We start from the raw sequence: 26,445 nt of genomic DNA, 5'->3' as shown, positions 1-26,445 counted from the left end.
CCACGCCATAGGGCTGTTACAAGGGCATGTGAGGTTATATGTAAAGTGCTCAGGAGAGTGCCTGGCCCTTATTTTTATCAGTATCACCTAAGGGTAGGTCAGTCAACCACCTGAGGAATCCAGGTGGGCTACAGGAGGAGGGAACAGCAGCATGGGTACAGGCACACAGTTTCCTCTTTACTAACCTTATTTACCACTCAATTCTGAGGGGGAATGGGAACCTTTGTTTCTCATTTTACAGATGAATAAATCCTTGCTAAAACGAAATGAAACAAAACAAAACAGCCTTGCTCAGAGCCCAAAGGATCCCAGTTATTAAATGTCAGAGCCAGGGTTCAGACTCAAGCTAAGTCAGCCTCCAGGGGAGAGTCGAAGGGGGCCAGACTTTCCAGAAGGCCTGGGAGCCAGATTAGCTCCCTCTGAGGAGCCCTGAAGTTTGGAGGCCGGAGGTCCCCAGAGGGGCTTCCGCTGCCGCCCTTTGCCCTGCCAGCTTCTGCATTCCCCACCCCCTACTTCTCCGCCCGATCTTGGGGACATCTAGCTTCAGAAACCAGGCCAGAGAGACTGACTGTTCGGGTGCCCAGGCCCCTCTTTAGTGATGGGAAGGAGGAGGCGACACTTGGCGCCGCTGACTCGGGGTAAAAGGATGCGGGGGGAGGAGGCACAGGCAACTTTTGTAGGCGGGGAAGTCCTTCCTGCAGTCTGACCGCCACCTGGTTGCTGCAGGGCCCCGGGAAAGCTAGTCCAGCCTTAGCCCCTTGCCCCAAATGCGGGCGCCGGTCCCCGGGCTGTGGGCCGAGCATCCGGGTCTCCAAATGCTTTGTGGCGACAGGACTAGGATCCGGGGCGCGGGCCCGAAGTCCCCTTCCCAGCGGACCGAAAACGGCACCGCGGGGCGCACGGGGGCTCGCTGTGGGGCCAGGATTCACACTGCAACACTAGGGGGGGATCCCGGGCACGGCGACCGCACTCCCTCAAGGACCGGGAAGACCTCGGATCTCGGAGCGCAGGGCGGGGTCCGCACCCACAGCTCAGGAAACGCGCGGGGCGGAGCCGCGGCGGCCGCTCGGGGTCACGGGAGGCGGGCCCGGCGCGCGCAGGCGCAGCTCAGGCCGGCTCTAGGACCGCGCGGAGGCCGGTCGGGCCGCCCGCAGAGCCCAGCCCCGCCCGCAGCCTGAGTCACCCGCCCCGCCCTGCGGAGCCGGACGCGGCCGGAGGCCCGGGAGCAGCGCGGACGAACGGATCCACGGACGAGTGAGCGAGGCGGTGAGCGCCCGATCTGGATTAGCCCTGTACTCCGTAACCCCGGTCCTTGCGGCCCCCATATCCAACACCCTTAAGCCCTGGTCTCAGGGGTCCCCCCCCCGACCCATGATCTCAGACTGGAAGCCCCAGTTATGTCCGGCACCAGGTTATCCCCCCCTCCCCCGCCGGGGACTCTTCCACCCTCTGCCTCAGGATCTAAAGTTCGAGCCCGTGGATTTGAGAGGTACTCCTACAAATTATGCTCAGGGTAGGGTCCCCAGAACCACGATCCTTAGATCCGTTCTTCCAATTCTAATGGGCACCCCGTTATCCCAGGCCCCGGGATTCACACCCACAGTCTTAGACCCGAGCCCGCAGAATCAGCGGCGACATTGTAACCCGCTGCTGGGAGTATCGAAACCCTCAAGCTCACATTTCTGGGTTTCCTGAACCCTGCCCCAGAGCCTTCCAAGTGGAGAATCTCTGATCGGCGCCCCTGACCCGCCCAAGACCCCGAAACCCAGCTCTGGGGCTCGATCTGACTCGAGTACCTAGACATGTCAAAGATGTCTTGCACCAGCTTGGGGCCCCCACCTGGAGAAGCCCCCAGACCTGGACCCTTACCCTGGATGATGCCTATGCACTATGGACTCAGTCCAGGGGCCCTCAAGCCAGAAGGAGATCCTTTGGACCCAGAGGGGATTTCAAACCCGATCCTCAGTCCCTGTCCCACCCATCCGAAAACTACCCTCCCCCAGAACCCCAGACCCCATCCCAAATGCACCGTCAAGCCCGAGCCGGAGCATAAGTCCCTGCCCGGAGGCCTCATGTTACTCCCCAAGTCCGGCTGCCAGAAATGCGTATTTTTGTGTGGAAGGAGCGGGCTCCGTGGCGATGCGGCCCCTTGACCCCCCCTTTCCCCCCCCAGGAATTTTAAATCGCAGCCATGTTCCTGGTTAACTCGTTCTTGAAAGGAGGCGGCGGCGGGGGAGGCGGGGGCCTGGGCGGGGGCCTGGGGAATGTGATCGGAGGCCTGATCAGCGGAGCTGGCGGCGGCGGCGGAGGAGGCGGCGGCGGCGGCGGCGGCGGCGGCGGGGGCGGAACGGCCATGCGCATCCTGGGCGGGGTCATTAGTGCCATCAGGTAAGGCGGGGCCTGAGGGGCGGGGCCCGGCGGAGGAGCATGTCCCGCCTGAGTAGATGGAGGTAACCTGGGGCCTGACCTGCCGTCTTCGAGGCTGGGCCACCCGCCTGGAGGGCGCGGGCCGTAGCGGGGCCGCTGGCAGTTCAGGAGGCGGCGCTTGACGTGGGCGGAGTCTGACGGCTGAGGGGCGATCTGCCGGGCGCTGCTCGGGGAGGTGGGGCTTGGGGGGGCGCGGCCTGCCTCCCGGCGGCCGGGAGACGAACGTTAGGGGGGCGGAGCCGCTGAGCCCGGCCGTCTCTTCCCGGGGCCAGGCCTGCCTTGCGGGCGCGGCGTGGCCGTGGTCTCGGGTCAGTGAGGCGCTGGACCCAGCAGAGGCCGAGGCCGAATGGGATGCGGGAGATGATCCTGAAGGAGGTGGATCTGGCTAGAAGTACGACCTGGTCGAGGTGGAGCGGGTTGTCACCAGGGGCCTCATTAACCGTGGCCCCCCTCGAAGGGGTGGGGACTCCTGGAGCTGGTGGGATGTTGGGAAACACGGGTGTTCAGGAAGCCACAGGACGGAGCAGGTTCCTAGACAGAAGGGGCCTGAGGAGGATGGAGCCCCAGGAAGCTGGGTCAGAGCTTCTATGAAGTGATCTGTTGAGGAATCTGTCACTGGGCAGGTGTGCCCTGGCCTGGCCCTGGCCTACCGTAGGGCGGGCCTCTGAGTTTCCTGCCAGGTGCAACCAGGGCAGCAAAGAGGGACCGTTAAGGCGAGCAGAAGGAGCCGGTGGGGAGGGTGGTGGGCTGGAGTTTGAGGGGTTGGGCACCGTCTTTGGAGGCTCCGCACACTGGCGCTAACTCCCTAACTCTCTCCCCTCAGTGAGGCAGCTGCGCAGTACAACCCAGAGCCTCCGGTAAGCCACCCTCTATAATCGGAGACCCTGCTTCTCACTCCCAGGCTTTTTTCCACACCCATCATTGTCCCTTTGTCCCCCTTATGAAATTCCACTCATTAAATCTCTCCCTTGCCAAGGTCCCCAAACTTAGCTATAGCCACTCCCTGCTTTCTGACCATCTCTCATTTCTTTGATCACCCAGCCACTCAGCCCATTCCGACTTTCCCACCAAGGGCTGTCCTGACCCGGGCACCCCTCCACCACTTGCTCTGAGATCTTTTCCCTCTGCAGCCTCCACGCACCCATTACTCCAACATTGAAGCCAATGAGAGCGAGGAGGTCCGGCAGTTCCGGAGGCTCTTTGCTCAGCTGGCTGGAGATGTAAGTAACCCTGGGCCCCTATCTTTGTCCTAAGTCTTCCACATCTTCCTTTGGGCTGCCCTTGCACACACCCCCAAAAATGGCAATCCCCAAAGAATCCCCATTCTCCTTCATGACATTCTTCCCTTGTGACCATCCCTGACTTTTCCCCACAGGACATGGAAGTCAGTGCCACAGAACTCATGAACATTCTCAACAAGGTCGTAACCAGACGTGAGTTGTTGGGCTCAACACATAGGACAGGTTTTGAGTCATGGGTTGCTGGGGTAGTTGTGACCTCTGGCCTCTGACTTTCAATCTGTCCCCCACAGATCCTGATCTGAAAACTGATGGTTTTGGCATTGACACATGTCGCAGCATGGTGGCCGTGATGGATGTATCCTTGGGGGCAATCTGACTGAAGCCTTGGGTGAAGGAGTTTTGTGAGAGCACGGTTAGGAGAGCCAGGGTGTAGCTTTCATACACACAAATGTGGACATACATATATCAGAACACACACTCACTACCACACACCCAGACGTGTGGCGATAAATAGTAACCTCAGCTATCACAGCTGGCATTTCACAGCTGTTCTGTTAAATAGGCAGAATTGTTTTAGTCCATTTTGTAGGTCAAGAAACTGAGACTCAGAGAGAGGCAATCATTTGTCTGAAGGTTACGCCTTACAAAGTAAGTGGCAGGGTAGGAATTTGGACTCAGGCCTTTTAGGCTCAAGAACCCAAGCTTATTTATTTTCTTTCTTTCTTTCTTTCTTTCTTTCTTTCTTTCTTTCTTTCTTTCTTTCTTTCTTTCTTTCTCTTTCTTTCTTTCTTTCTTTCTTCTTTCTTCTTTCTTTCCTTCTTTTCTTTTTTTTTCTTTTCTTTCTTTTTCTAAATAAGTACTACACCCAACGTGGGGCTTGAACTCCCCAATCAGAGATCAAGTGTCACACACTCTACTGACTGAGCCAGCCAGGTGCCCCAAGAACCCAAGCTTATAACTGCTATAGGTATGCCTATATACATGATGCACATATATGCAAGGGTACACTGTATAGGTGAAGATATGTGAAGGCATGTTCACAGGAACACACATGCATGTTTGCACATGGGCCAATCATTAATTGATCTTGGATACATGCATGCTCAGCACATAGGGGAAATGTAGACACCTATATATGTCATGTGATCACATACATATGTAGCACAGAGTTCTACATGCTTGGCTGTGCTGTTTAGTGAGGTTATGGAGCCTCTCTGTGCCTTAATTTGCCAGTCTATAAAATGAAGTGAATGATAATAGTGAAACTGAATTGGAGCTACATGCAAAAGGTTTATTTAGGACAATGCATAGCCATAGCACATCGTAAGTGGTTGTACACATTAGCTGCTACTATGATCATAGGTAGAGTTTCATCTTTGAATTGGTTTCTTTCTCTGACTGGGGAATAATACTGGTGAGGCTGGTGTCTTAAGGACTTAGTGAGAAAAGTGACGTTCCTGCGAAGCTTAGCACTACTTGGCATGTACTAGGTAATTTGATAAGTCTTGGCCATCATTGTTTTTGAGAGTTTGTCAAATATTAGCCCCTGAGCTAAGGGCTTTATCTCATTCCGCTTGTATCACAAACCCAGCAAGTCTTTTTTTTTTTTTTTTTTTTTTTTATTTATTCATGAGAGACACACAGAGAGAGGCAGAGACAGGCAGAGGGAGAAGCAGGCTCCATGCAGGGAGCCCATTGCGGGACTTGATCCTGGGACTTCAGGATCACGCCCTGGGCTGAAGGCAGACACTCAATTGCTGAACCACCGAGGTGTCCCATCCAGCAGGTCTTTACTATCATCACCTTATTTCCTTAGGGTTCCAAGATACCCTTGTTTTTCCCGTGTGCTGACCTTCATGAAATTAGACTGCTGTTAAGAATTTTATAGGGGTGCCTGGGTGGCTCCGTGGTTGAGCATCTTCCTTTGGCTCGGATTATGATCCCAGGGTCCTGGGATCAAGTCCCACATCGGGTTCCCTGCAGTGAGCCTGCTTCTCCCTCTGTCTATGTCTCTGCCTCTGTGTGTCTCTCATGAATGAAATCTTAAAAAATATATATATTTTTTTAAGATTTTGGTTTTTTTTATTTATTCATGACATTGAGAGAGAGAGAGACAGGCAGAGGGAGAAGCAGACTTTGTGCAGGGAGCCTGATGTGGGACTCGATCCCCAGTCTCCAGGATCACACCCTAGGCTGAAGGCGGTGCTAAACCCCTGGGCCACCGGGGCTGCCCCCACAAAAAAAGAATTTTATAAATGAGTTAGTTACTATTTTCAGGTGAGGAATTTATAGTTTAGAGAAGTTCAATATAATTCCCCATGGTTATGCTTATCGATTGATTTTTAATTATATTTTACTAAAAAATATTTAGGGGGATCCCTGGGTGGCTCGGCGGTTTCGCGCCTGCCTTTGGCCCAGGGCGCGATCCTGGAGTCCCGGGATCGAGTCCCGTGTCCGGCTCCCAGCATGGAGCCTGCTTCTCCCTCCTCCTGTCTCTGCCTCTCTCTCTATCATAATAAATAAATAAATCTTTAAAAAAATATTTAGTAATCTTTACACCCAATGTGGTGTTCAAACTCATGACCCTGAGATCAAGAGTCATGGGCTCTTCCAACTGAGCCAGCCAGGAACCCCCAAAATAAAATCTTAAAAAAAAAAAAAAGAAATATGAACTAAACTATGTGTGGATAAAAAGAAAAGTCAAACCATATCCAAGATGACGTGACAGCTGGGATAGGAGCTGGGGTTTTAGCCCAGGTTCCCCTGCCTGGTCGTTTTGCATACAGTGCATGTGTCTGGGTACAGCCGTCACACTATTCTTAACACACTTCCACCAGAGTGACACCACAGGCAAGCTGGGCTTCCAGGAATTCAAGTATCTGTGGAACAACATCAAAAAGTGGCAGGTATGTGGTGACCTCAAAGTCCTAGCACCAAGACCCTCAGGCCGTGCCCCATGAAGTTCAGTTTAATCCTTACCTGTCTGTCCCCATGCAGGCTATATACAAACAATTTGACGTTGACCGTTCAGGCACCATCTGCAGCAGTGAACTCCCGGGGGCCTTTGAGGCAGCAGGTACGGCTGGCAGGGAGGTGGCCTGACTGGGGGTGGGATTGGTACGGCGGTCCCCAGTGAGCTGGTCTGAGCCTAAATCTTAGGGGTGGGAGCGGGTTGGGCCTTGTGGCCTCCACACCTGAGACATGAAACCATTCTCAGGGTTCCACCTGAATGAACATCTCTACAACATGATCATCCGACGCTACTCGGATGAAGGAGGGAACATGGATTTTGACAACTTCATCAGCTGCCTGGTCAGGCTGGATGCCATGTTCCGTGAGTGATACCCCAGCTCTCTTCCCAGGTGGGGGTTTGCTCCACCTCCTTTGGCCAGAGTCTCCTTCGAGACTGATCCTGAGGCAAGCAACGCCAGGGACCACAGCAGCCCCAGCCCCTGCCCTCACATCACTCACGATCTAGCAGAGAAGAGGCAAATCTCCAGGCAGTGACAGCCCCGAACGGTTATAGTTGGGGCAGGGGAAGTGCAGGGCAGTGATCAGGCCTGGGAGGAGCAGTGGGTGTAGATTTGTGACTGGGGAAGCTCAGGGGGCTATTTGAACCTAGGAGGCACCTGATGCAGAATAAGGGGTCAAGGAGGGCTTCCTGGAGGAGGGCATGTGTGAACTGAGGCCTGAGGGATGAGGAGGAGTGACCCCAGGGAGAGAGTGGAGATGAGTGTTGCTGTGGGAACAGCCTGTGCCAAGGTGCTTTTGGTGTTTGCTGAACTCAGTTCTGAACGCTGAAGGGGTCTGGGGAGCAGAGCCATAAGGCTGGAGGAGTCAGTAGGGGCTGGATTGCAAGGGCTCTTGTGGACACAAATGCATTCAATCCTTAAGACCACCCTGAGAAAGTGGGAATTATTGTCGCCATTTTCTGGGGGAGGAAACTAGGGTTCAAGGAGGCAACACTGCTTGCTCACAGCCACTCAGGCAGGAAGTTGCAAAGTCAGAATTTGAACTCGGATCTGAGAGAACTGTGGGAAAAGAAGCAGGAGCAATGGGCACGGTCAGGCCATGCACGGCTGTGAGTGTCATGTTCAGGGGTGCTCAGACATTTATTGGGAGCAGTGGAGAGCCATAGCAGGTTCTAGTCAGAGAAAGGTCAGGGTCAGTTTTGGCTGAGGAAGAGCCCAGGGAAGGCAAAGCATTAAAACCATGGGTAGAGGGGATCCCTGGGTGGCTCAGCGGTTTGGCGCCTGCCTTCAGCCCAGGGTGTGATCCTGGAGTCCCGGGATCGGGTCCCACGTCGGGCTCCTGCATGGAACCTGCTTCTGTCTCTGCCTGTGTCTCTGTCTCTGTCTCTCTGTGTCTCTCAAGAATAAATAAATAAAATCTTTAAAAAAAATAAAATAAAACCATGGGTAGAAAAAACAAATAAATAAAACCATGGGTAGAGAAAAAGGGGCAGGTATGTCAGGGACGTGAAGAGAAGTCACTTATGAGAAGGTCTAAGAAATGGCCATTGGATTTACCACCAAGAGGGCCAGTAGGAACTACAGAAAGGAGCGTCTGGGACACCATGTATGTGGACACCCGAAGGTGGTAAGCAAGAGAGGGAGCAAAGACAGTGTAGGCCCAGGTTTGGCTGTGGGTGGGGAATACAGAGTCGGGTTTCAGGACGTGAGTGGGGACTACTCCGGACAGTAGGAGCAGGAAGTGGAGCCTGTAGAGCCTCCTCCCAGTAGCCAGTTGAGGCTGGAACTGGATGGCTAGGTCCTCAGAGGTATGTAGGAGGCTGGGGCTTGGGCAGAGGTGGGGTACATACAGGTCAGTATATGGAGGCCACTATCGAGGGGCTCACAGCCTGGCTTCCAATCCTCATGTCCCTGGACCACATCACTTCAGTTCTTCACATCACTTCACTTCTCTGTACCTTGTTTGTTTGTTTATTTATTTATTTATTTATTTATTTATATTTTTATTTTTTTAAATTTATGATAGTCACACAGAGAGAGAGAGAGAGAGGCAGAGACACAGGCAGAGGGAGAAGCAGGCTCCATGCACCGGGAGCCCGATGTGGGATTCGATCCCAGGTCTCCAGGATCGCGCCCTGGGCCAAAGGCAGGTGCCAAACTGCTGCGCCACCCAGGGATCCCTGGAATGCACTTTATACAGTGCTTGGCACAGAGTAAGAACTCAGTAAAGTGCTAGCCATTATTTTATTATTTTTTCATATTATTTGAAAAAAAACTATTAAGTAAACTCTACATACAATGTGGGGCTTGAACTCATGACCCAGAGATCAAGAGCAGCATGCTCCAACTGAACAAGACCCGTGCCCCAAGTGCTAGTCGTCATTATCATCATTCCATATGTACATTTTTATCCTTTTTATTTGTTTTTTATTTATTTATTAAAGGTTTTATTTATTTATTCATGAGAGACACACAGAGAGAGGCAGAGACACAGGCAGAGGGAGAAGCAGGCTCCTCGCAGGGAGCCCGATGTGAGACTGGATCCCTGGACCCTGGGATCATACCCTGAGCCTAAGGCAGACATTCAACCACTGAGCCACCAGGCCGCCCTATTTTTTTTCTTCAGATTTTATTTTTATTTATTTTTATTTTTTAAAAGGTTTTATTTATTCATGAGAGACCCAGAGAGAGAGAAGCAGAGACACAGGCAGAGGGAGAAGCAGGCTCCATGCAGGGAGCCTGACGTGGGACTCAATCCCAGGTTTCCAGGATCGTGTCCCCCGGCTGAAGGTGGCACCAAACCGCTGAGCCACCTGGGCTGCCCCAAGATTTTATTTTTAATCTCCACACCCAACATGGGGCTCAAACTCACAACCCTGAGATCAAGAGTCGCATTCTCTAGCAACTGAGCCAGCCAGATGCCGCTGCATGTTTTTATCCTAAAAGCCAAATCCCCCAACCCTTTTCTTCTCTAGGTGCCTTCAAATCTCTTGACAAGAATGGCACTGGACAAATTCAGGTGAACATCCAGGAGGTAAGAGCTCTCATTCTGAGATGTGGGTGCCCAGCAGGGGACACCCCCCCTCCCCTCAGCCTCATGTACCAATTGCTCCCTCCCTCCTATTTCCCAACAACCCCTGGGGGAAGGACAGAGAGAGGTGTCAGCTATTCCTCAGTTCCCTGCTCCTCACCCTGTGCCTTCCTCTCCCCAGTGGCTGCAGCTGACGATGTATTCCTGAATGGGAACCCCAGACCTGCCCCCTCATCGCCTCGCTATAGGAGTCACCTTGGATTCTTCTGTCTCTCCCAGGGCCGAGCCAGTCTGCAGTCTCGTCTTCATGGGTCCTACTGACCCACAGGTCTTTTGGTTCCCCCAGCCCTTGGCACTTGGCTTCTCAGCCAACAGCCAGGGCCCAACATGCCCCAACAAGCCATGCCCCAAGTTACCCCTGGCTCTGAGACACTCTAACACACCTTGTCCTGAGGGTCACCCCACCCTCGGCACACCCATCCCACACCCGCTCCGTAACCCCTGTCATGCACCTGTGCCAAACCCGGTAGTTATGTTGCTTCCACACCCCAAGGGCCCTTCTCTCAGTCTCGGGAAGATCACTCCAGTCCCTACACACTCTGGCACACTTGTTCACAGTTACCACCCTGGCAGCCAAACTCCAGGCCATAACAGGCCCGGGCGCCACCGTGCCTTTGTCTGTACTCTGCTCTCAGCCTGCCAGGCCCAGGAGGAAATAAAAGCACCCCAGTTGCTGCTCTCTCTAAAATCTGCCTCCTGTTCTGAGAGTTGAGGGGGAGGCTCTGTCCCTGTCAGGGGCAGAGGGAAGTCGGGTCCTAGCGGCGGGGGTGGTTTAGTCTGTATCCCCAGGCCTGGATCTGCATGTTTCCTAGTCCTTTTCTTGTCTTTGTCCTTTTTCCCATACTGGATTCTAGTTGAGCTATACTCTTTTCTTGCTGAGCTCCCTGTGGAGGCTGAGACTGGGACCCAGAAGCCTGGACAGTCTCTGCTTCTGCTGCAAGATCCAGGCTCTTGGGAGATGTCAGTACCCCCCACCCTAGCTCTGTTCCCCAAGGCCATGCTTGCTCCCTCTTGGCTCTGTCCTCACTTGCCTCTGCCTCTGTTGTGTCATGGATCCTGTTCAGTATCTTCCTTCCTACTCTTGAGGGTCTGGAGGGAGAGGGGCTGCCATCCTAGAATAGAGCCCCCTCTGGAATTCCAGGACGTGATCCCAGGCCCTAAGAGGCAGCCCAGGGGGACCGTAGGGGTCCCTAGCTCCTCAGGAGGGCTGAGAGGCAGCAATATCCTGGGAGTAGCTTTGTAGTTGTAGTAATCCTCTAGCACGAGGGGCTCAGGGCTGGGGCAGTGGGCTGTCCTGGTGTCGCAATCCCTTGCTGGTGGGAGGATGGGCTTGCCAGGGGCGGGCAAACAAACGGAGGCCACAGCTGGGCTGGGTTCCCCAAAAAGCCAGCACATTTATTGATGCTTGTTCAGGTTCTCCAGGCTTCTTGGTCTCACTTCTTATGAGGGAAGGAGGCCCAGCCAAGGAAGTACAGGCTATAGACAGTGCCTAGGGAGGGAGGAAGGTGACACAGGGTGAGATCCTAATTGCCTCCCTGGACTCTATCTCAGCTTTTTAAAGCCCCTCTGCAGGCTCCTCAATCACCAGTCTGGATCCCAGCCCCAAGTCAGGCTCCAGCTCCCTTCCCAAACTGCACTTAAGGTGGAGAATCCCATAGTCTTGATCCAGACTAGGCTGCGGCTTTCTCCACAATTCCTGCCTGGGCCCCCACTCCTGGGGCAGAAGCCCAAGCCTATGTGTCCCCTCCATACATGCTAGCGCCAACTCCTGGACTGTCCCCAAACCTGGTCAGCTCGCAACCCAATCCCCTTCCTGAGCCCCAGCCCAGCCACTAGCCCTCTCCGCAAACCTCAGCCTGGGAAGCAGCAAACCTCAGCCTGGGAAGCAGCGCGAGCCGGCCTCCTCCCCCAGCAGCTCATGCGGTGGCAGCCGGCACTCACCCCCCAGACACAACCCCATGGTCACTCGGTACAGGATGTTGTCCGTTCCCCCGCCCTTCAGGTGCACCGGGAGGTCATTGTCCGCCTGGGTGGTGGAGGCATCGGGTGAGAAAGGGGTACGGTGGACTGCACCCCGTCTGTCCCTACTGTGTGTGCTCCAGGACCAAGCCAGGGGTCTGGATTCTTCCCCTCGCCCCGCCCCCGGCTCCTCCTACCTGGAAGAGTTTCTGTTTCTCAGCCACTCGGTTCTGGAAGCGGTTCCGGGCAGTTGAGCTGAAAGAGCGAACCAGCGCCTGGGAGACCTGGCGGGGAGGGAGGGGATGGGTGTCGGAGACACCAGAAAGGGTGCCCCCAAGGGGTCTGGCTGTTGGGGGGGCGGGGTGAGGGGATGGGCTCTCAGGCCTGGACGTGGGGACGGCCCTTCCTGTGTCTCAGCGGCAAGATCCGAACTGCCACTACCAGGCAAGGCAAGGGTTCTGTCCAGAAAGGCCCAGAGAAAGGGGACTCGCGCCGAGTCTGGCTTAGAGGTTTCCCGGTTGTTTAGAGGGTCTCGGAAGAGGAGCAGACCCAGAAGGAGACTTGTTCTGCGGGTCCAAGCCCCGAGATTTTTGTTTTTATTTATTTAATTTTTTTAAGGAGGGAAGCTTTCCTAGATTAACGGGAACGCTCCAGCCCTGGGTCCGTGCGCCTACGGGGGTTTGCATAGTGCCTGGGAAGGCCGCGGAGGGCAAGGGCGTTAGGTTCCCAGGGCCTAGTCCGGAGATGTTAACGCGGCCCCGGATGAAGGGCAGGAGCTCACTCCGCGGCGCTGGGCCGTGTTAGGGGCCGCGGCGGTCTCGCAAGCCCTTGGGTTAGCAGCCGGGGTTGAGAGCCCCGTGCTGTTTAGGAGGGAGCCCCGAACCCTGAAGGGGGCTCACGTTCCAAGGCCCCAGATCCCGGGAAGTTTAGTGAGTCTCGCATCGGGGCGAGCGCTTCCAGGTTGGGTTCCCCGGCCGGCCCTTGGGGGCCCTCACCCGCAGGGCCCTCATTGTGCGTCCTCCTCTTCGGCGATGTCACCTCCCCTCTCAACCCAAGGACACACGGAGCCCTCCCCTCCCCGGGGATCCCAGGCCACGCCCTCGGCGCGCCGCGTGACAGCTTTGTCCCGGGGTCGTGGCGGCTGGGGGGGGGGGGGGTGCGGGGGCGGGAAGATTCGCGTTCCTGCCGCAGGCGCGCCGAGAGCACGCTCCAATCCCGCCCCCGCGCCTAAAGCTCCGAAGCATCCGTTACTCGGAATTTCTTTGGTCCAAGTGGGGAGGAGCACGGAACTAGGGAATGCATTTTTGGTTTGTTTCTGCGGAGAAACCCGTCCGGGGCGAGTGCAGTTCCTCTCCCTGGGTCTCAGATCTATGCCTACGGGAGATGGTATTGGAGAGCGAGTGAGGGCGCAGATAACCGGGTTCCAGCTTCTCGTTCTGTCTGCCTAGACTGGGTGATTGCACCTTCGGAGCCTTAGTTACCGTGTCTGTAACGTGGGAGCTAAATCAGGATCTTCCTCAAAGGTTTGTTGTGAGCATTAAATGAGCTCATAGAACAGCATAACTGAGCCAACCAACCGTTATAATGGTGGTAATAACTTGCACAATTATTGCATAACTGAGCTGATAACTGCACAGAAGCAAATGAGAGTCCTTATTTTTACTACTTTCTAGCAATAGGCTTGTTAAAAAACAAGTTTAGCCCAGTCAATGTGAAGATCTGAAAGATTTCATTAAATGATTCGTGAATTGGGCAGCAACCCCATCTATCGAAAGGAAGGGAGCTCCGTGGAGCTACAGAAAAGCAAAGGTTTTGAAAGGCCGCTGGGGAGAAAAATTAAAAAAAAAAGGGGGGGGGGAATTAGCAAAGAATGCACTGTTTTAGGCCCGGTCTGTCTCCTAAGGGGAATGGATGGGGTTTATGGGATTACCTCCTAGTGTTGACCAGTGAATTCCAATTTGGCTGGTTAACGGTTATATTCCTGGGGGTGTTGAAACGGCAGTTAGGTTAGGTATTCAGTCTTGGTTTACTGAAGTGGGGCCCTAGCACAAGTGACTGTATTAAACCTGTGATTTTTCTTTTTTTTTTTTTTTTTTTTTTTTAAATGTTTATTTATTTATGATAGTCACAGAGAGAGAGAGAGAGAGAGAGAGAGAGAGGCAGAGACATAGGCAGAGGGAGAAGCAGGCTCCATGCACCGGGAGCCCGACGTGGGATTCGATCCTGGGTCTCCAGGATCGCGCCCTGGGCCAAAGGCAGGCGTCAAACCGCTGCGCCACCCAGGGATCCCAATGTGATTTTTCTTTTAATGGGTTTATATACCAAGTATTTTTATACTTAATTTTCCTTTTTACCATGAAAAATTAAAAACAGAAAAAAGGGAGAAAGGACCCATCCACCACCAGCTTCAGCAATTATCACCATTATAATATATTTCATGTATTTGCCCCCATTCAACTCCTTTTTTCGCTTTATTGAAGTATTTTAAAGCAAATTGCAGCATCATAATTCATATTTACATATGTGTCTCTAACAGATGACTTTTAAAAAAGGAAAAACCTGATGATCCCCAGTTTGTGGATTGAATCTGGGATTCAGAAAGATCATTTAAATTTTTTTCTTTTTATTTGTAGGACAGTGGGTGAATTCTTTAAAAAAAAAGTCTGTAGATTAGACAGTAACATTGTGTCAGTGTTAATTTCCTGATTTTGATGAGTGTGCTGTGAGTATGTAAAAGGATGTCCTTATTTTTAGGAAACACGTGCTGAAGTATCTGGGAGTAAAAGGTATCATATCTGTAACTTACTACCTTAAGATGGTTAAGAGACAAACTATATTTCTATATTCATGTCTTTTTGATCCTGATGTGCTGCCAGTTAAGTACAGTTGCCCTCATGGTTTAGTCATGACTGTGGCATAGTCTAAAAGGGTTTAACAATCTCTTTTAAAGAGGGCTTTTATAACAACTACATTCCCTTAACACTTTCAAACTATGCTTGTAAATTTAATACGTTAGACTTTTCCATTTAAGAGCTACAGTAGGCCAATTTAACAGATGACTCTTTGCTTAATACTTAACATAAGTTTTATGACTTTAGAATTATAAACTTATAAATGCATCAAATCTTATATTCCACTAATTGTTCCAATAGTGTATGTAAATAGTAAGGTTTCAACTAACAGTAAGTCTTAGTTACTAACTGGATTCCATATTTTAAATTGGAATTATAAAATTGACTTCTCATTTGAACAAGTTTTGTAATATTAAAGTTAATAAATAATATTCACAGGTTCCTTAAAACAAAAAAAGTTAATACCATGGTTTTGTCCATCTTAAGTATTTCTTTACATGATTTTTTTAATTTATTTTTTAAAGGTTTTATTTATTTATTCATGATAGACATAGAGAGAGAGAGAGAGGCAGAAACACAGGCAGAGAGAGAAGCAGGCTCCTTGCAAGGAGCCTGATGCAGGACTCGATCCCAGGACCAGGACCCCAGGATCATGCCCTGGGCCAAAGGCAGGTGCCAAACTGCTGAGCCACCCAGGGATCCTAATATTTCTTTTTTTAAAAAAGATTTTATTCATTTGTTATTGAGAGACACAGAGAGGGAGAGAGACAGAGACATAGGCAGAGGGAGAAGCAGGCTCCATGCAGGGAGCCTGATGTGGGACTTGATCCCGGGACTTCAGGATCACACCCTGGGCCAAAGGCAGACTCTCAACCACTGAGCCACCCAGGCATCCCTTTACATAATATTTCTAAATGTAATTTTTATTAGTGAATTCAAAATCTTCCCAAGGTTATATCGTGCTTATTTACACCATAAGATGCTCAATATCACACCATCAAGCATCATAAGGGGAAGTACAAATTAAAACCACAATGAGATACCACTACATACCCACTGGATGGCCAAGATTAAAAAGCTGACCGCACCAAATGCTGATGAGGATGTAGAACAATTGTAAGTCTCATACATTGCTGTCCAATCAGGAGATAGAAACCACCCAACAGATTAAACAGGGACATTTAATATAAAGAATTATTAACTATGATAAAAGAGTGTAAGAAACAAGGAAACCCTTTATAGTACCCTAGTGTTGAGACTACCGAAGAAAGGAAAAAATTGGAAGGGATTTAGACTTTTGCATGATTTGACCATTAGACGACAGAGAAGTTTGCCAGCTTAGCCAGGCAAGACTAGTCTGGAGTCGCTGGATGAATAGACAAGCCTCTGGAGTGTAGGCAGGGGAGCAGACGTTCAGTGACTGGTAGAGTGGACATGCAGTGGGAGTTGGTGCTGGCAGAGGCAGGGGCCTCCATGGCATGCAGGTCATGGAGGATGGGAAAGCTGTTTGCAGAAGGAATGACTGCTTGGTGTATGGCCCTTTGGACCACAGGTGCTTGTGTGCAAGCTACTTGGGCTTGCCGAGGGAATCCAGCAGGTAACAGCCTGTTGCATGGGGGTTCTGAGGGAGTCCAGGTAGGTGGCTGTGTGGGGTTGAATGGGGGCTCATCAAAGGAGTCTGGGTAGGTGGCCTTAGAAAGGCTGTTGCTGGGCTGAGGTTGGGACAGGTTCTGTGGGAGGTCCTCACACCCACACCATTGGATGCTGGACCCCAGCCTGCCTGCACTGAAAATTACAGGAAGCCTCTACTTTCCTGCAGTGTCTTTCAGTGTCCTCTACTGAGAAAGCCTAAGAATGTGCTATCCTTTTTTTCTTTTTTAAAAGATTTTACACTTAAGTAATCTCTACACCCACTGTGGGATTTGAACTTAAAACCCTAAGATCAAGAGTTGCACACTCTATCAACTGAGCCAGCCAGGCAGCTGTAGTGTGTGCTGTCTTTAAAGCAGAAATGCTTAAAGGAATTCCGTTGTCTATCACAGAGCATATGTTGAAGTGTGCATTTGGAGTTGGGATGCAGTAAAACTGTCTACCTCTCTGCCTACTCAGCTTCCATAGGCACCCACCTAGACACATTTGAGCTCTCTTACAGTAACAATAAAACTATTTTTCCCTATCCTTGGTCCAGTTGAAAGAGTTTTACTTTTCCCCAGAATAAGAACCAAGGTCCCAACAGTCACTGTATCTATCACAGCCAATACTAATCACTTCTCTAATTCTGTCACAATCCCACTGAATATTCTGTTATCCAAAGACTAAATTGCAAACCTCCAATAAGAACTTTTAATATCTAAAAGTCTTTTTTTTCAATTTTTATTTATTTATGATAGTCACACAGAGAGCGAGAGAGAGAGAGAGAGGCAGAGACACAGGCAGAGGGAGAAGCAGGCTCCATGCACTGGGAGCCCGACGTGGGATTCAATCCCGGGTCTCCAGGATCGCGCCCTGGGCCAAAGGCAGGCGCCAAACTGCTGCACCACCCAGGGATCCCTATCTAAAAGTCTTTTAAGGGGCACCTGGGTGGCTCAGTTGGTTAAGTGTCTGCTTTCGGCTCAGATCATGATCCCCAGGCCCTGGGATCCAGCCCCAAGTAGGGCTCCCTGCTCAGCTGGGAGTCTGTTCTCCCTCTCTCCTTGCCCCTGCCCCCCCACATGTGTGCTCTGTCTCAAGCAAATAAAAATCTTTAAAATAATTTTTAAAATAAGTCTTTTAAAAGAGGAAGGAGAGAAGAGATTGGTTAGAATAAACACTTGCATGTAACAAGTGTAGAGGAAATAATGCAGTTTTCCTTTCCATAGTTGGTCAGATGGTCAGAGTTGATGTCCAAAGCTTCCTTATTTAATTACTCTCTCCATCTTTCCCTGGCTCTCAGCCACAACCTCAGCTGCTGTGGGTTCTTTATGTGGTTGAGTTGACCCAAACCTTCATTCCCAAAAGATTTGAGTCCTCAGGCATCCTGTGTTTTATCAGTTGTAGGTTTTTTGTTTTTTTTTTTTAAGATTTCTATTTATTCATGAGAGACACAGAGAGACAGAGGCAGAGACACAGGCAGAGGGAGAAGTAGGCTTCATGCTGGGAGCTGGATGTGGGACTCGATCCTGGGTCTCCAGGATCACGACCTGGGCTGAAGGCGGCGCTAAACCGCTGAGCCACCCAGGCTGCCCAGTTGTAGTTTTATATTAAACTTTACTATTGGGCATGGAAGTACTAAAAGGCTCCAGAGAATCCCCTGGAATCCAGACTTAGTTTTTCTTGCCTCCATTGTGTAGAAGCAACCCAGTTTTACCTGGGTAAGGGATCAATCATTCCAGCTGCTTTGGCTTTTGTTGCCTTTTGGTTCTGTGGCATAGTGCCCCAAAATGTCCAGGTGGAAGTCTTATCTTTTTTTTTTTTTTTTAAGATTTTATTTATTTGACAGAGAGAGGGAGGGAGTGGGGGAGAAGGTGAGGGAGAAGCAGATTTCCTTCTGAGCAAGGAGTCAAATGCGGGGCTAGATATTAGGACCCCTGGGATCATGACCTGAGCCAAAGCCAGATGCTTAGCCGACTGAGCCACCTATATGCCCTGGAAATCCAACTCAGGAATTAAGTGCCCCCAGGGTAAGCATTCCTCCCCGTGGGGACTAAGATCTCCAAACTAGCAGAGCTTGAAATTGTTGAGGAGAGAAGCAAACATTTTTCTAGTGAGTTACTAGTTATTATAGTGAGACTCACTTCCTTCCTTTGATTCCCAGACCCATAGATTCTGGCTGTGGGACAAACAGTACCATGTAGTGGTCTCTGATTCAAAGCATACAGTGCATCATCCTGTAACACAGACAGGGTGTTGTTTCCCACTTGGCCCTGTGACCAAGTCATGAAGTCATTCTACTTTTTTTTTTTAAGATTTTATTTATTTATTCATGAGATACACACACACACACACACACACACACACACACAGAGGCAGAAACACAGGCAGAGGGAGAAGCAGGCCCTATGCATGACGTGGGACTAGATTCCGGGTCTCCAGGATCAGGCCCTGGGCTGAAGGCGGTGCTAAACCGCTGAGCCACCCTGGCTGCCCATCATTCTACTTTTCAATTAGGTCTGTTGATACTAGGTATACGGGTGTCTGTAAGACCAGTGTATTCTATGGGCATGAGCCTATTGCTGTATTTCCTTCATTTTGAAATGAGTTTCTTGAACTGACATGATCCTGTGTAGAATGCCATGATTGTAGATCAGCACTTGAGTCCACAGACAGTGATGACAGCAAAAGCTTTATAGGCGAAGCAAGTCCATATTCAGAATTTCTGTTGATTCCAATGAAGACAAATCTTTGCCCCCTTCATGATAGTAGAGGTCCAATGTAATCAGCTTGCCACCAGGTAGCAGGCTGATTCTCCTGGGAATAGTGACATTTGGGACTCAAAATGACTGTTGGTAGATTAGGCACTCGACAATGGCAGTTGTGGCAAAGATTTTCTCCTTGACTGAATGGTCAGGCTCCTCTGAGCCCTCTTCTTGACTAGGCTTGATCTTGAGCTTCTGTCTCTATCCTTACAGAGTCCAGTTTTAGCAAGAATCCTGCTAAGTCAGTTTTGTCAGAATCTCCTGAAACCCCACTTCTGATCATCCTTGACATCTGACCAAATTCATCAGCCCCCCAACCCCCCAGGCAATATTTGATCACCCTGACCTGCCTTCAGCAATAATTCTGTTAGATCTATTTACCAAAGAATTTCCCAATCCTCTTAGTAATTTTCCATCCACTCACCTTACTCCCTTTGGCTCTGAATCCCACTTTTCCTGATATTCAGAGTTGAGCCCAGTCTCTCCCCCTTACTGAAAATAAACTCCTTTGCAGTAGTCCCTATATTGTGATTATCCTGAATAGAGTCCACCTTAGCATTTTAATAAGTGTCAGAATAACTTTTTCTCTAACAGTAGCCAAGTCAGCCTTGGTAAGGAGATGTCCATGTTGTTGAGCCCATCCCTGCCACCATGGCCACTTTGTTTGTTTTGTTTTTTAAATACTTTATTTCTTAAGTAATCTATACACCGAATGTGAGGCATGAAACACCGCCGGCCCCCCCCCCCCAAGATCAAGAGTTGCATGGTCTACCAACTGAGCCTGCCAGGTGCCCTGGCCACTTTGTTTATGGACACACTGAGCAAATGTTGGGGTAGCTTGGAATGCCCTTTGGTGGGCATTCACATAGAACACAGTTGGTGCATATTCTGGGAAGTCCATCCACATACTTCTTCCCAAAATTCCTTGTCACTAATCTTTCAATCTTGTTCCTTCCAAGTTTTGACCATCCACTCGGACCATGAGTACCTGCCTATAAATTCGTATACCTCCATACTCTTGACCACTCCAGACAATGGACAATCAAATGTCCCTTTTGCAGTTTTGACCTCTGTCCTTCAGATTCATCCCTGCAGCTGTCCCCCTTCAGGCTGTACCAGCATATTGTGAAGACTGTCTGTAAACTAGGTTCACATTTGTTCTTCCTCAGTTGGTCGGGACATTCCCATTGGAGGACAATAGGCTTGGATTCAGGGAGAGGAGGCGATGCAGTAGGAGATATTGCTGGATCTGCGCTAGCAGTGGGGCAGCTTGGCCTACAGCCTGAACTTAATCTGCATCCTGCTCTTGTTCTGGTCCTCGCTCAAAGCAGTCAGCCTTACGGGTGAGTCTGAAGATGGATCAAAGAAAGTAGCACACTCAGCTAAGTTCTAGCTGCTAACATCCCCCAAACAGGGGCAGCCTGGGTGGCTCAGCAGTTTAGTGCCGCCTTCAGTCCAGGGCCTGGTCCTGTCCTGGAGACCTGGGATCAAGTCCCACATCAGGCTCCCTGCATGGAGCCTGCTTCTCCCTCTGCCTGTGTCTCTGCCTCTCTCTCTGTGTGTCTCTCATGAATAAATAAAATCTTTAATAATAATAATAATAATAATAATAATAAAATCCCCCCAACACCTACCAAATGTTTTGCTTCTTTCTTTGTGGTAGGTAGTGTGAGTTGTAGCAACTGTCTTACCTTAGAAGGGAAATCTTGGGGCCATTTGGGTGGTTTAGTTGGTTAAGCATCTGCCTTCGACTCAGGTCATGATCCCAGGGTCCTGGGATGGAGCCCCGCATCCGACTCTCTGATCAGCGCAGTGCCTGCTTCTCCCTTTCCCTCTACCTGGTGCTCTGCCTGCTTGTGCTCTCACTCTATCAAACAAATAAATACAAATCGTAAAATAAAAGGGAAATCTTTTTTTAATAATAAATTTATTTTTTATTGGTGTTCAATTTGCCAACATACAGAATAACACCCAGTGCTCATCACGTCAAGTGCCCCCCTCAGTGCCTGTCACCCATTCACCCCCACCCCCCGCCCTCCTCCCCTTCCAATACCCCTAGTTCGTTTCCCAGAGTTAGGAGTCTTCATGTTCTGTCTCCCTTTCTGATATTTCCTACCCATTTCTTCTCCCTTCCCTTCTATTCCTTTTCACTATTATTTATATTCCCCAAATGAATGAGACCATATAATGTTTGTCCTTCTCCGATTGACTTATTTCACTCAGCCTAATACCCTCCAGTTCCATCCACGTTGAAGCAAATGGTGGGTATTTGTCATTTCTAATGGCTGAGGAATATTCCATTGTATACATAAACCACATCTTCTTTATCCATTCATCTTTCGATAGACACCGAGGCTCCTTCCACAGTTTGGCTATTGTGGACATTGCTGCTGTAAACATCGGGGTGCAGGTGTCCCGGCGTTTCATTGCATCTGTATCTTTGGGGTAAATCCCCAGCAGTGCAATTGCTGGGTCGTAGGGCAGGTCTATTTTTAACTCTTTGAGGAACCTCCACACAGTTTTCCAGAGTGGCTGCACCAGTTCACATTCCCACCAACAGAGTAAGAGGGTTCCTTAAAAGGGAAATCTTTATATACTTTAGACCACTGAAATCCCAAGACTTTGCTGAAGTGTGGGGTCTCCAAATTTCAATGGCTTTTCTATCTTCTCATTCTGAATGCTTTACTAAAGCATTTAAAGTACTTGCCACTTTTTACTCATCAGGGCCAATCCCCAGAATGTCGTTCTTACAGAGGGCCAGTCCTATGGTTTGTGAAAAGTCAAGGTGATCAAGATCTTGGCAGACAATATATTTTTTAAAAGATTTATTTATTTATTCATGAGAGACACAGATTGAGAGGAGAGGCAGAGACATAGGCAGAGAGAGAAGCAGGCTCCTTACAGGGAGCCCGATGCGGGACTCGATTCCGGATCCGGGGATCACGACCCGAGCCAAAGGCAGGCACCCAACCGCTGAGCCACCCAGGCATCCCACTTGGCAGACAATATTATGGCAAAGAGCAGGAGAATTCACATAGCCCTAAAGACACTACTGTGAAGGTACATCCCTTGGATTGATGGTTAAAAGCAAACTTCTGGTGGTCCTTGAAAATTGGTACGGAGGAAAAGGCATTAGCCAGGTCAACAGCTGCATGCCAAGTCCCAGAGTCTGTCGTTTTGCTCCAGCAAAGATACTAACACTGGGGATAGAGGCTGTAGTTGAAGTAGCTGCCCGATCAAGTTTCTGATAGCCCACAGTCTCCAAGATTCTATTTTTTATTCTTATATTACCTATTGATTTATTTTAATTATTGAAGTCTAGCTGACACATCATGTTACGTATTTTCAGGTGTACAGCATAGTGCTTTGACAATCCTATATTACTCATGCTCACCATTTTTGATACATTTTTAAATAAATTGCAAATATCAATATGAACCCCCTAAATACTTTGTTGACTAGACTACATCATTAACTTGATTGCCTGGATACTTGAGGGTATGGAGATGAGTGTTATTCTATATGGCTGGGAGGGGTGTAGATTAGAACCCACCTTTCTGGCAGCCCGGTGGCGCAGCGGTTTGGCGCCGCCTGCAGCCCAGGGTGTGATCCTGGAGACCTGGGATGGAGTCCCACATCGGGCTCCCTGCGTGGAGCCTGCTTCTCCCTCTGCCTGTGTCTCTGCCTCTCTCTGTGTCTATGAATAAAAAAATAAAATCTTTAAAAAAAATAGAACCCACCTTTCTAACAGTTTATCAGATAGCTGCTGTGGTGTCTAAATGGGGTGTCTGTCTGATTGGTTGGGGATCCCGAATGTGGGGCAACAATTGGTGGAAGCCAGTGGCATAGGAGGTGAAAGGAGTCACCCAAGGCAGAACAAAGGTTATCGAATACACTGCAAGGGAGAAGCAGGCAGGACAGCAGAGGAGAGGCCATCTGCAAGGAGGCAGAGGGTGGGGGCTGCTTTTAAAGGGGGAAGATGAGGAGTTATTGCGAGGGGTCATTGCGACGTATGGAATTTCCCTTCTTTGGTAACTGTGCCTGGTTGTAAATAGCCCATTGGTCAGTTAGGGCCTGTGGATATTTTGAGGCTGGTCGCTTACTAGGCTTGTCTGTATTCAGCCAGAGGGTCGCTGTGGGCCCTTTCTACATTCCATCCCTCAAGCCTGTTTGCCTACAAGCAGCCTCTGTGGCTATGTAAAAATAGTAAACACTACATCTGCTTTGCTACAGGGCAACAATCAGCTGTAGCTTCAGAGCAGCTGCCCTTTTAAATAGGAGGGGCAGATAGCAAAACAGGTGCCCCTTTGCAGTGTGATTCTGCAGCTTATTCCAATTTGGCCACCCTTGTAACCTGAGCTTGGCCATATGACTTGCTTTGGCCAAAAGCAATAGTACTACATTAGCCATTTTGACACTAACAGGATTGAAAAATATTTGTACACTGAGACTTGTCCTCTTTTGCTACTCTTGTGAGCTCTGTGACCCCCACTGGGTGAACAAGCCCAGGCTAGCCTGCTGGGTGATGAGGCAACAGGCCAGGCACTCCCCATTGATCTAGCTGAGACCAAGCCAATCACTAGACATGAGTGACCACCCAGCCCCAGCTGAGTCAGATCAGAACTGTCCAGCTAACACACAAAATCATGAGAAATAATAGATGCTTAGTATTTGAAGTTACTAAATTTTGAGTAGTTTGCTACAGACATAGGGACATGCATTTCCACCCACTAAGGTTCCCACCAACCCCTAATATCTTATGCCTGTTTACTTATGCATATTCCTTGCCCTATCCTGGTAGGCATTCGGATTTGCCATTCATGGGACAGGGCTTGGTGTGGTCAACTGGTTCCAGTTTCAGCATTGCTCTCTACTTCCCCATTCCTACTTCCTGGGGAGGAATCCTGCGTCTCTCACTCCATCCACCTCTTTTCCCCAGCACCTTCACCCTGGTCCAGCCCGCCACGTCTTCTCCGTCTTGGTTCCACAACACTAGTTTGTTTTCTGTCTCCCTGCATAGATCTGTAAACACAGGGCTGCCCCCTCATTTTTAAGCAGGGAAAAATTATTTTTCGTGGTCTCTTGCCAATGGGCTACATAGCTACTCACATAGGACAATTTTTTTTTAATTGGAGTTCAATTTGCCAACATATAGCATATCACCCAGTGCTCTTCCCGTCAAGTGCCCCCCTCAGTGCCCGTCACCCAGTCACCCCAACCCCTGTCCACCTCCCCTCACAAAGGACAATTCACCTATCTTTCATCACATTGCTCTAAGAGTAAGGGACTGGGGAAAAACGAGCTGATGCCCTTACTCAGTTTGAGGTTTTTTTTTTTTTTTTAATTTTTATTTATTTATGATAGTCACAGAGAGAGAGAGAGAGAGGCAGAGACACAGGCAGAGGGAGAAGCAGGCTCCATGCACTGGGAGCCCGACGTGGGATTCGATCCCGGGTCTCCAGGATCGCGCCCTGGGCCAAAGGCAGGCGCCAAACCGCTGCGCCACCCAGGGATCCCAGTTTGAGGTATTTAATAAGAAATCTGTCTCTAATCCATTATACCTCTCATGCACATTCTCAATAAAATTAATAAAGATGAATATTAACAACCCAACGATGTGATTCAGTCACATTCCGCATCGTCTGCTTCTTTCTGTCCTGAAACCAACAGAGTCTGATTATTTATAATTTCTGCTCCCCTATACAATCAGCTTGTAGTTATCTCTTTAGGGACCCTATGGCATGACCTTTAAATTTCAAATTATGTTAATCTACTGACCAACCTTTTCTATAGTTTTTGTTTAAAATGTTGAGAGACAGGACTTGATCATTTCAGATCCACTTTCTGTGCTAGGCCATGTCACTGTCTCTGGCAGCCTAGGCTTGAAGGGCCACGTCCAGTTAGCATTGACAGGATGTCTCAACTACTAGGCAGCAGGAAAGCTGGGGGCACGGGGAGGGGTGTGTGGGGGGGAGGGGTGTGTGTGTGTGGGGGACAAACCGGCAATGATTTGCTCCTTCCTCATAGTAGAGTCTCCTTTTACCTGGATTCTTTCAAGTCAGTGCCTGAGGTGAAAATAGTGTAGTTAAAATTTCCCTTGAAAAATATCTTAAGATGGCTGTCACCCAGTTACCCCATCACTTCACTTACCTCCTCAACAGCAACCCTGTTTCTTTCTCATAGTTAAGAGTCTCTCATGGTTTATCTCCATGCAACTGATGAATTACTAAACTCTACATCTGAAACTAAAGATGTACTCTATGTTGGCTAATTGAATTAAAAAAAGAAAACACCTTAAGATGACACCAAATTGGAAGGTAAGATGCCATCTTTTCTTTTATCTCCATCTTTCATTATGTCAAGCAGTCCTTTTTCCTTCCATTTTGTTTGTTTGTTTGTTTCTAAATATTTTATTTATTTGACAGAGAGAGAACGAGCCGGTTGCTCATGAGGGGTTGAGGGAGAAACAGGCTCCCTACTGAACAGGGAGCCTGACGTGGGGCTCCATCCCAGGACCCTGAGATCATGCATGACTGAGCTGAAGGCAGATGCTTAACAGACTGAGCCACCAGGCACCCCCTTTCCCCTCGCATGGTAAAACAGATTGCTGTGGCTTTGGCTAACCATCAAAGTTAGATTTGGATTTAGGGGCCATGTTGTATGAAAAATACACTCAACTCACACGCATCCAGGTGAGACATGGGAACCAAGGAAGCCGTAGTTTATGCCCTTATCTTATGCTCATTCAGGAGCATATGCTGTTCACTCATTGAGTGGAATGGAGGGCAGAATAATTTTCTTTGTTTGAACAAATATTTTTTGTGATCCCTTGGTTTATTGTGAATTCATGTAGTTGACTCTGGATTTATTAAACATGCATCCAAAATGACTCAGCTGGGGATCCCTGGGTGGCTCAGCGGTTTAGAGCCTGCCTTCCACCCAGGGCATGATCCTGGGGACCCAGGATTGAGTCCCACGTCGGGCTCTATGCATGGAGCCTGCTTCTCCCTCTGCCTGTGTCTCTGCCCACCCCCCTCTCTGTCTCTCATGAGTAAATAAATAAAAAAAAATCTTAAAAAAAAATGACTCAGCTGCATAGCAACTGTCTTTGCTGCTTCCTGTCTTACCTCTGCCTCTGCAGTCAGTTTTTCACCCTGGAAAGGAAGGTAGTTGTTCTATTTATCTATCTGTTGACTTAGACTCTATTGCATTCCCAGCATCTGGTACATGGGTGGATTTGATAAATATTTGTTGAAGGAAGGGTAACCCAAATGTTTTCTAATTTGCTCACTCCCACTCATTTAATAAAGAAGGACCTCAGTTGCTTCTCTTACTTTTATCTATCTTCTAGATATTTCTGGGCATCCTCAGGGAGTGTCTGCCCTTGCACCACTCACCCAGTTGTTCCCTGTTATCTGCAGCTGAGGCATCAGTGTTCAGGAAAGAAAACAGAAATCTATCTAGGCTGGGCAACCCCGGTGGCCCAGTGGTTTAGCACTGCCTTCAGCC

General features: G+C 49.5%; 2 protein-coding genes and 1 long non-coding RNA gene across 8 annotated transcripts; 1 reads left to right on the top strand and 2 right to left on the bottom strand.

Annotated features, from left to right (window-relative positions):
- Nucleotides 1-1,127: 1,127 nt before the first annotated feature.
- CAPNS1 (calpain small subunit 1) lies at nucleotides 1,128-10,419 on the top strand. 4 transcript variants are annotated; one of them, XM_025421770.3, is made up of 11 exons: nucleotides 1,128-1,266; nucleotides 2,174-2,388; nucleotides 3,251-3,284; nucleotides 3,558-3,647; nucleotides 3,803-3,860; nucleotides 3,959-4,023; nucleotides 6,506-6,574; nucleotides 6,666-6,744; nucleotides 6,886-7,002; nucleotides 9,616-9,674; nucleotides 9,853-10,419. In XM_025421770.3, exons 2-11 carry the CDS (start codon nucleotides 2,192-2,194, stop codon nucleotides 9,877-9,879), a joined length of 795 nt encoding a protein of 264 aa, XP_025277555.1. In that variant the 5' UTR covers nucleotides 1,128-1,266; nucleotides 2,174-2,191; the 3' UTR covers nucleotides 9,880-10,419. The 4 variants fall into 4 exon arrangements, with proteins under 4 accessions (XP_025277555.1, XP_025277556.1, XP_025277558.1 ...); XM_025421771.3 differs by lacking the exons at nucleotides 1,128-1,266; nucleotides 2,174-2,388 and adding an exon at nucleotides 2,405-2,450; XM_025421773.2 differs by lacking the exons at nucleotides 1,128-1,266; nucleotides 2,174-2,388 and adding an exon at nucleotides 2,578-2,602.
- Nucleotides 10,420-11,101: 682 nt separating this feature from the next.
- On the bottom strand, nucleotides 11,102-12,920 carry LOC112643625 (cytochrome c oxidase subunit 7A1, mitochondrial). Of its 3 annotated transcripts, none has more exons than XM_025421805.3 (4): nucleotides 12,686-12,920; nucleotides 11,888-11,974; nucleotides 11,673-11,757; nucleotides 11,102-11,220 (listed from the first exon to the last, which is right to left on the bottom strand). In XM_025421805.3, exons 1-4 carry the CDS (start codon nucleotides 12,698-12,700, stop codon nucleotides 11,165-11,167), a joined length of 243 nt encoding a protein of 80 aa, XP_025277590.1. In that variant the 5' UTR covers nucleotides 12,701-12,920; the 3' UTR covers nucleotides 11,102-11,164. The 3 variants fall into 3 exon arrangements, with proteins under 3 accessions (XP_025277590.1, XP_048966433.1, XP_025277588.1); XM_049110476.1 differs by having other exon boundaries at nucleotides 11,582-11,757; nucleotides 12,686-12,840; XM_025421803.3 differs by having other exon boundaries at nucleotides 11,604-11,757; nucleotides 12,686-12,839.
- A 4,026-nt stretch (nucleotides 12,921-16,946) lies between these two features.
- LOC125755142 (uncharacterized) lies at nucleotides 16,947-24,131 on the bottom strand. Its single transcript, XR_007410867.1, has 2 exons — nucleotides 22,490-24,131; nucleotides 16,947-20,803 (listed from the first exon to the last, which is right to left on the bottom strand). It is a non-coding gene; the product is annotated as an uncharacterized LOC125755142 (long non-coding RNA).
- Between the last annotated feature and the right edge of the window lie 2,314 nt (nucleotides 24,132-26,445).

Source organism: Canis lupus, chromosome 1 (assembly GCF_003254725.2).
Source record: "Canis lupus dingo isolate Sandy chromosome 1, ASM325472v2, whole genome shotgun sequence".
In the NCBI taxonomy this organism is placed as follows: domain Eukaryota; kingdom Metazoa; phylum Chordata; class Mammalia; order Carnivora; family Canidae; genus Canis; species Canis lupus.
Note: the sequence above shows the minus strand (reverse complement) of the source record. Positions and strands in the feature narration are given on the sequence as shown.